This window comes from Naegleria fowleri, assembly GCF_008403515.1.
Source record: "Naegleria fowleri strain ATCC 30894 chromosome Unknown tig20, whole genome shotgun sequence".
Taxonomy (NCBI): Eukaryota; Heterolobosea; class Eutetramitea; order Acrasida; family Naegleriidae; genus Naegleria; species Naegleria fowleri.
Window position 1 is genome coordinate 18680 of NW_025407952.1, and position 9373 is coordinate 28052.

Genomic DNA, 9373 nt, shown 5'->3' on the forward strand with positions numbered 1-9373 from the left:
CAAAATTTACAACATGTAAACGAGAAAAAAATATATAAAACCAAAAAGCTTGAGCGATGAGATTGCAACTGACAGAAAATGCTGTACAACAACGTAAGTGATTGATGTATGATTCTTATCACGTTCCAATCGCTGGCCATTCAAATTTAATCACTTTCTGGCATGGTTTGTGCTCTTCCGATATCATCGCCAAATATGATTTGGGTGTATAAATATCATGAATAATTTGCTCAAAATTTCATATACAACTTCACCGTACAGACAAGAATGTTTGTACTTGTGTTGGATGGTCTAGAGGAGAAAATCAATTATATAGTATTGCCGATGATAAACAAATTTGGAGATGGAATTTGAATGGAGAACCCTTATCTAAATTATGTGATCTCGATGTATTAATAACGGACATGCACTGGTTTCCTTCCTATAGCAAAAAACTTGCTTCAAGCACATCGGATGTTTTTGCAGTGAGCTGTGCCGATGGCTCATTCCGATTAATGTCGAAAACTGGAAGAGTCGAAAAAACTGTTGCAAATGCACACAAAGGAGCCGTGGTTACGGTCCGTTGGAGTTATGAAGGAAATGCACTTGTCACAGCAGGAGAAGATGGTGTTTTGAGAATTTGGTCACGAGGTGGTCAGCTCCGATCAACTCTGGCAAGTATAGGAAAAAGTGTATACTCGGTAGCATGGGGTCCATCCAGTGAAGAAGTTCTGTTTACGAATGGAAGAGATTTAGTGATCAAACCTATTCATGTTTCTTCTAAACAAATACAATGGAAAGCACATGACGCTCAAATCTTAAAAGTGGATTGGAATCCTCTTACAAATATGATTGTCAGTGGAGGAGAAGATGGAAAATACAAGGTGTGGGACAATTTTGGAAGGCTATTATACTCGAGTGCTCCTTTTGATTACAGCATTACAAGTGTTTCATGGTCACCCAATGGTGAATTATTTGCAGCAGGTTCTTTCAATACCTTAAAAGTGTGTGACAAGTCAGGATGGACCATCTCAAGAGTAACCACCAACAACACTGGAGCCATCATGGATATTTCATGGACCAGTGATGGAACTCAATTAGCAGCAGCGGGAGGAAGTGGGAGAGTATGCTTTGGAAACCTTGTGGGTAAATCATTGGCTTGGAAGAATTTACTGATCACTCTCGAAAATGATGTTACCTTGAAAGTATTTGATCTTGTTTCAGAGGGATCTGAAGATTTAACATTCCGTGACAAGGTTATTAATTGGTCGTTGGGATTTGGAAAATTAATTGTAGCTACATGGAGCCAAATCTGGGTCTATGATATTAAGAATTTGAGCACTCCTCACGTGTTCGATGTCAAAGATAATATTAATCTCATACTGCAATCAAAAAATGCCTTCGTAACCATGGATAATTTCAGCGGTATTCAAATCTATAATTATGAAGGAAGGTTGACGAGCAATCCAAAATTTTCAGGATTAAGGACCGAGTTTTTGAATAGTTACTCGGTATCTTTGAGTGACGACATTATTGCTATTATTGACAAAGGGGAAGCAAAATCCACAGCAATAAGAATTCTTGATGTTACGAGTGGAAAGGAGTTGGACAAACTCGTGCATAATATGGAGATTGTTCAAGTGGAAGTGAGTCAATTTGGATCTAAGACTGACCGGTGTATTGCATTCATTGACCGAAACCGTGATTTGTATATTAGCCAAGCTAAGAAACCAAGTGATGTTTTCAAATTAGCCACTATGGTAGACTCTGCCATGTGGAATGATCAAACCGACATGCTCTCAGTAATTTCTGGTGGTCAGCTCATTATTTTCTACTATCCAAGAATTGTCTATGTTGATCGAGACTTGCTTCCCTATGTAAGGTTTGAGAAGGATGACATTGGTAAACAATCTACCATTCATGATTTCTTTGACACCAAAATTAACATTCGACGGGTGGATGGAACAGTCATTACTGAGGCTGTTCATCCTTATCCCATCATATTGTACGAGTTGATTGAAAATAAGAAGTGGGAACAAGCTATTCGGTTGTGTCGATTTGTTAAAGATAAGGCAATATGGGCAACGTTGGTCGGAATGGCCATTAAATTGAATCAACTCAATACTGCAGAGGTTGGTTTGGCCGCTCTTGAAGAAGTTGACAAATTGCGATACATTTCCAAAATCAAGAGAATTCCATCACAAGAAGGCAAAAATGCAGCATTGTCTCTCTTTATGAGGAACATTGAAGAGGCAGAGTCAATTTTGCTGCAAGCTCGGCTAATCTATAGAGCCATCAAAATGCACATTAAATTATTCAAATGGGAACGTGCGTTGGATTTGGCCAAACGATTCAAAGTTCATATTGACACGGTGATTGCCTATCGGAGAAAGTATTTAGCAGAATCAGGTCAAGAGGAAACTAAACCCGAATTTTTACAATTCCAAGAAATGGAAGTAAATTGGGATGAAATCAGGGAACGAATCACTCAAGAAAAAGCAAAAGAAAAGAATGGAAAATAATATCGATATGGCCATAATCTGACATTTTTTTGAAGTTTTGAATCCAATTTCTTTATAATGTTGTTCATTTAAATTAAATTGTTAAATAAATCTATCTTGATCATTCATGATCCTTTTAAGCAGTACCAAGTTCTTTGATTTTCAAAATCATGTATCAGTAATAAGGAATCCAACAACGAACAATTAGATTTGGATTTTTACTGAGCTTTCATCAGTTTGAAGTCCATCATGGAGATCTGAAGAAACAGATTGAGGAGTTGAAAAATGTCAAGATTATTTTCTTTTGTGGTGTTTGCTTTTGGTTGGTGAAGATTTTGTTGTTCGTGTTTGTTGCACTAACTTGTTTCCTTCAATAATATCCTTAAATTGATAACACACAAAAGCACCTCTTTCAAGGTGAAAATGCTTGGCAAAGTGAGTTTTTGAGTGGTAAGCATTGGAATTCCAATCACTTTCATCATAATCCTGATCTGAAAACTCTGGCCAATAATTGGTGGCACATAATAATGTCGAAGATGCGTCATGCCAATGTAAGCCTGTGACAACATTGTTTCCAGCAGAAAGCTCATACAATGGTACTTGCATCCGAATATCCCAAACTCTAATACATTGATCTTTACCACCACTGAAAACAAATGGTGTTCCATCAATGTTTGCGATTTCACATGCATTTACATTCTCTCCATGTCCTTTTAACTTCATGGTTGGAATGGATTTTGTTCGTGCATCAAACAAGTAAACGAGAGAGTCATAACATGAAATGGCAATCAAGTCATTTGTAAATACAATGTCAGTTGCGTTGTGACCAAAACCAGTCATGTAGGTTTGACATTCTCTTCCCATGTCCACACGCAAAACAACAGTTCTCAATAAAATGTATAACATGTCTCGAGCAGCATGATAATCAAGTTTGAATGCACTTTGCGTTTTTTCAAGAAGTGAAATTCTTGTTGTTTGAATAGTATTTGGATTTGAAACTGGTATGGTGTAATAGAATGGGAACTTTTGATCAATACAATAGAGATTTCCTTTTCGCAAACGTGTCGTCCGAAAAATACTTTTTCTGATGGTCGTGTGATTGAAAATTGTTCCTTTCCCATTTTGTTTTCGGCAATTTCAAAGCTTGTGATCTTTGTAGAGTTGGAGAGGAATATGGAACGACGTCGTTCTGCATCGATGGAACAATAGTCTGTATTTTTCATCCTTGTATTTGAAAACTTTGTTAAATTATTACCAGCAGATATGTTAACATCATCATTTTCAAGAATAGCATAAATGTCACTCTTCAAGGTTGCATTTTTCAAACTTGCTCTGGGATAAAATGTATATACTCGACAATCCATGTCACATCTGGCCTCTACAATATTTCTACGTCGAGGTGAACTCATGTAACAATTACTAACTATTGATCTTTTTGAATCAAATTCTTTGCAAAAAGCACTCAAAGGAGAAGTATATTCACTTGGTTTAGGTAATGAAGATTGAGCCGCTTTTTTTTTTCATTTCTTGATAGCGACTCATTGTTTCTGCTCCGCCATCCAACATTCTTGTAAATTCATCCAGTTTGGAGAAGTAATGTGAGGTTAATTTTGTTTCGATACTTGTGATCGTTGGCATGTTCAAATGAACACTTAAAGAACCATCTTCATCATCCAGATGTACTGCATCACTATAATCACGAATACACTTTGCTATCTTCAATTGTACTTCATCGAGTCGTTCTAAAAGTAAATGTAACACTTGTTCATAGTTGAGACCTTGCTGTTCCTGTGACTTGGAAGCCTCTTGTTGTTCAGCAATTAATAGCTTCATCTTATCCATCAGCTGGTCTCTGAATGATTGTAATTCATCAAGCTTGTAAATCAAGAAGGAAATTCGATTTGTAATGTACTTTTCCCTCTCTTCAAAGTATTCATCTGAGTCTTCCTCATGACGACTTACAAACCCGTATTCAGCATCCTCCGGTTCATCATTAGGAAATTGGGAAAAAGCCATCATATACAATGGAACCTGTTTAGGTTGAGTGGTGTTATAGACTGGCATATTCACCCGATCGGGAGAGAATAATCCAGCAGGAAAGAGGTAAGAGGTGGTAAGATTCAACTTTTCCGTAATGAATTGTTCAAGATTGATCGTTGGTGATGATGATGATGAAACGTTCGGAGTATCATTGCATGAACGTGCGTTTAATAGTTTTACCAGCACCAATGGTGCTAACAATAAACTAATTAGATTTTTTTCAAAAGAATCGTTTGTTTCTTTTCCATTTTGGGACTAACTACTCGAAATGTACATTGTAAAGAAAAGGAGTGGTGGATTCCACAACACGAAAAATATTCTTGTATTTACCTAGCCACTTGTCATAGCAAGACAGCCAGCGAAAGTGCACTCCGGGCTTCGAGGACACGATTTATGTCCCTGCAAAAAAAAGTTTCTAGAAGAATGAGATCGATTTAAATTGAAATTTACAATCATGAACTCAATTTGAGAATTGAAGGACCCCAGGAAAAAAACTTTCATTTTCAAAAAAAACACGATTGTCATGACAAGGCAAGATCTTTTCAGTTCCTCTCGTAGCGATGATCAACAACAATTGTTCTTCATGCTACCACCCGAAGTGCATTGTCACATTTGGAGTTACATCGATTTTAAACATGTATTTACAAGTATTCATTTGGTATGCAAAGAATGGAATAAATGGTTTCGAATGGAATCTCGAGGAATGCTTCTCAAATTGAATTTTAATACCATGCCACATGTTGAGAGTTTCATAAAGGTAGCAGAAGAAGATTTGTTGTTTGATCTTAATATTGGAGAAGTGCAAATAAAGGGTTTGGAACAGTTTGAAATAATAATCAAGGAAGGAAATGATGTACATCCTTCAAGTTTCGAGGAGGATTGTGATGAAGTAAAAACCTCTTGTGAAGGCAACGACGATTTTAATGACAATATGGAATATTCGAAAGATGTTGTGAAGCACTAGCATCTTTCTTTAGCTCTCAAACAATCTTTCCAAATTTGACTCATCTCAATTTGAGTTCGAACCATTTCGGAAGAAAATTTATACATGATCTTATCACTCAAGGTTCCCATTTAGGTCGATTGAAAAGTTTGAATCTGAGTAATAACTATATTGGATCAGAAGGTGTCATTGCATTGTGTGAATGTGAAATTTTCTCAAATTTGGAGCGTTCTGTTCATCATCCGCCACCAAGTCCTCAATTGGATGATCCTTATTATCATTTTCATTCGCTTTTCTTTTCAATTTGTTCTGCAGACTCTCTTGTTCAAAAATCCTTCCCATTTCGACTCCCAATACTGTGTCCAATACTTCTCAAATTGATCTTCTGTATTCATTGCTCGCAATACATGTTTCAAGGAATATTGTATTCGTTTTGAGACACCTGTCAGAGCCAAACCATTCTCTGAAACAGCTGTCAATACAATCTCTTCATCGTCTTTTAACTAGAGAAAGTCCAATATTTCGAACGGCATTCAGAACCACTTCACGATCCTTCTTCAACTCGTCAGAAACATGTGCGAGATTAGTTCCACACAGTCGACAGGCTTCCAACGCAAATTCTCGATCCGTATTTGGAATCAATTTAGAAGGACCGTAGGCATAAATGTTAGGTTGTCTCTGCAAACATTCTTCACCATTTCACGTCCCTGTGGAACTCGTGCATGAACATAAAGAATGGCAAATGGATTTTGTTGAATGGCCTCTCGTATCACTTGTTCATCTTGTTTCAACTTTTTGCTTGCAAATTCGAGAGCAGTGCCATCGTTTCGAACGGCATTCAGAACCACTTCCTTGTCGTTTTGAAAGGGTGATCCGCTCAAACGTCGCGACATGTGACCACAAGACCAAGATGAAAACAGTGATTGTTGATTTACATCGTCCAAGAATTTGGACAATAAATTCACAGCTAATTCTCCTTGAGTTTCAATTCCTTGATTTCGTCGTTCTGGTGGATGACTTTCTTCATGGCGATTTTTCCTTCTTCTGTTCCTTTCGTCTCTCTTCTCCTTAGAATTGTTGCGATAAGAAAATTTGATATTATGCGACTGGGCAAGGAGAACGTGACAAAAGGCAACATCTTCTTTGAAATTCATTTCGATCTCAACCTTCATATTTGCATTACATGTAGCAATACTATGCCTATTGAGAGACTCGATGGTATTGGTGTCGGATGGAAGAGATGTAGATGAATCATGAATAAGCATATGAATCATGTTCTGATTACTCCACCACTCTACCCATTTGATGGGTCCAGGGACCACTAGCAGATTTATGCATTACATCCATGAAAAAGCAATCACTAGACACAATAGCCATGCTTTGGAAGGGAAAACCAACATGACATGCATAAAAAGCATCTGTGTCAAGAAATTCTCTTACATAGACTTCCATAATAGTGTCAAAATTGACATACAGTCCAGGCACAGCCGTGTTTTTCCACTCTTCCAATAGTTCATCATGTTGAGTTTTGATAATATTAGTGAAATCTTCACCATCAAGAAGATTCAAATTGTATCTTTTTAAAAGTGCCTAATTATAAAAGACAAGTAAACGTCTCATTTAAAATAACGTACCTGTTTTCATATATTGTCAATTCTATCCTTGTTAATCAATGCAGGGTTAACCAAAAAAAGGGAGAAATGAAACACCAATACCTTTCGATACATCTTTTGTAAGAGTAGGATTTGGATTAAATGCTTCAACCAACATTATATCATCATCAGAAATCTTACGAGAAGGTGGATCAGAATGCGTGTGATTTCCTCTCAAAAACACATACCTCGCATTATCTTTTTTCAAGTAGTACAATTTTACACTACAAGTTATACGTTGAGGGCGTCCTTTGCAATCCTTTACACCACAAGCAGCCCATTTTGTTTTGGTTGAATGAACAGCACCGCATTCAAAACACTTTTTCACTCCTCGACATTTTCCTTGAATAACAGACCACTTTTCTCCTTTGAAAGTAATAGTACGGTCTGTCCTTCCAGAAATTGAATACTGTATACTTTGATACACATTGTCTCCTGTTGAGTTTTCCCAATGGTACAAAGTGTTGCATTTGGGAAAAAGAATAACCTTGTTCATTTCAAGTGGAATCATCTTCTCAAGAGAAGCAAGTTTGAATATTTGGATTCTGAAGCACAAAAGGTTACTCCAATATTAAGTTGCATCTGCAACATACCACTCACACAATTTTGTTCTGAATTTGATGGTTCATTTGTGCTCATAGTTTTTTTTGTTTCTGAAAATTATGTAGATTTTACATTACAATGATGACTTTAAATATTTTCACGGAAAATATGTAACAGTATTCACTTCGATTATAATATTATATTTTTTTCCTTTTTGAGAAAATAATTTACATCCTTAGTAACTCTCCTTACCTTAATGGACAGAAAAATATGTCGGATTATAATGGCATAAAGTTTCTATGCCATAATATAATGGCGACCCAAATTTCTGCGGCATATTTGAAATATGTATGTCATTATATGTCACCTCCTTGATAAACAATCTCTGGATCGTTCTGTAATGTTTCACTTGCATATTCGAGAGCCAACCCATCACTTTGAACGGCTCTCAAAACCACTCGTTTGTGATTCTTGTATTCGGTCGAAGCAAAACATAAGGCTTGTCCACAAAGTGCAATCACTCTTCCATATGGAAGGGTTTTAAATACTTTTTCAACATCCTCATCATCATCAATTGGTAATTCAGAAGCAACATCATGATCACTTCATTGTCTCGAGCCGCTGCTTGTATGAGATAGGTTCAGATCATCATGCAGACATTCTTAACATTCAGGACATGATTCTAGGGCTAATTGAATGAGTTGAATATGTTCCTCATGACTCCATCGAAATTCTTCCCAACAATTGTCCAATAAGAAGGGAAAGGAACGAAACACATGTTCAAAGAGAATATAAAACCTAGATTCACCATCACCATCACCACCATTACCCTCACTACCATACTTGTAATCAGTGAATCCTTCCTTTCGTCCTCGTCATGACCAGTGAGGGTAATGGTAGTGAGGGTAATCCTGATGACGAGGACGAAAGGAAGGATTCTCCATCATGATGGATCTTCCCAAATGGCTTCCTCGACAATTTCGGGATGAGTATGAACAAACTTCTTCAATACATGAGGTTCATGATCATCCATGAGCTGGAGAGCAAAACCATTGCTTTTCACGGCTAACAACAGCAACTCTTTAGTGGTGAGGAGGAGGAGGCAATGAATCCTTTTCCAAGACATGGCGTAAACCATCTCCTTTGAGGGCCTTTTTGATAATTTCCTCATGAAAACTTGATGGGAAATTAGGTGGCCAATGAAAGAACTCCAAAGCCTCTCCATTCTCAGGGACAGCCTCTGTAGATCGATGGGACTCAGAACAAAACTCATTCGATGAGCCAACAACTCCAATAATAAACCTTCGGAGGAGAGTGCTCGGGACATGATTTCCGGATCGTTTTGATTGTGTTCAGATTGGAGAAAGTACTGAAGAGTGAAAGGTTTGAATGGCAACAAGTGGAGTAAAAGAATCTTCTCGGAAAGGAGAATGGAACGTTCGTGTTGAGTGTGTTGAATAAAGTGTTGCATGAGATGATGGAGATGGAGGAGTGGATTCATGCCATCTCCATCATCATGACTCTCTTGTCCGATCTTATTCAATTTCCTCATTGGATGATGGCAAATTAATGATTGGATTACAAAATGTGTGTGATTCCAAAACCATTCATGTTTTAATATTCAATAACACCACAAACATAACCATGATGAGATTACGGTGTTTGCATTTCCACACAATTTCAACATTTTGTTGGTCAATATACGATTTCCAATA

At 37.2% G+C, this 9373-nt stretch overlaps 5 protein-coding genes across 5 annotated transcripts in view; 1 reads left to right on the forward strand and 4 right to left on the reverse strand.

Annotated features, from left to right (window-relative positions):
* Positions 1 to 2501, forward strand: part of FDP41_013770 (uncharacterized protein) — a gene marked incomplete at both ends in the record, with an annotated part of 3167 nt that extends 666 nt beyond the window's left edge. Inside the window, one exon of the mRNA XM_044704436.1 lies at positions 262 to 2501. Within this exon, the coding sequence (XP_044564834.1) occupies positions 262 to 2501 (2240 nt within the window). The remainder of the gene's footprint in view (positions 1 to 261) is intronic.
* Positions 2502 to 2774: 273 nt separating this feature from the next.
* On the reverse strand, positions 2775 to 3889 carry FDP41_013771 (uncharacterized protein; the record flags this gene model as incomplete). Its single annotated transcript, XM_044704437.1, has 2 exons — positions 2775 to 3503; positions 3560 to 3889. 2 exons carry the CDS (start codon positions 3887 to 3889, stop codon positions 2775 to 2777), a joined length of 1059 nt encoding a protein of 352 aa, XP_044564835.1.
* Positions 3890 to 3968: 79 nt separating this feature from the next.
* FDP41_013772 (uncharacterized protein) lies at positions 3969 to 4544 on the reverse strand (the record flags this gene model as incomplete). Its single annotated transcript, XM_044704438.1, has 1 exon — positions 3969 to 4544. One exon carries the CDS (start codon positions 4542 to 4544, stop codon positions 3969 to 3971), a length of 576 nt encoding a protein of 191 aa, XP_044564836.1.
* Positions 4545 to 6101: 1557 nt separating this feature from the next.
* Positions 6102 to 6728, reverse strand: FDP41_013773 (uncharacterized protein; the record flags this gene model as incomplete). The annotated part of the gene is made up of 1 exon (XM_044704439.1): positions 6102 to 6728. The coding sequence occupies one exon, from the start codon at positions 6726 to 6728 to the stop codon at positions 6102 to 6104; it is 627 nt and encodes a 208-aa protein (XP_044564837.1).
* A 16-nt stretch (positions 6729 to 6744) lies between these two features.
* On the reverse strand, positions 6745 to 7754 carry FDP41_013774 (uncharacterized protein; the record flags this gene model as incomplete). The annotated part of the gene is made up of 4 exons (XM_044704440.1): positions 6745 to 7039; positions 7098 to 7119; positions 7179 to 7550; positions 7709 to 7754. The coding sequence occupies 4 exons, from the start codon at positions 7752 to 7754 to the stop codon at positions 6745 to 6747; spliced, it is 735 nt and encodes a 244-aa protein (XP_044564838.1).
* Positions 7755 to 9373: the final 1619 nt, after the last annotated feature.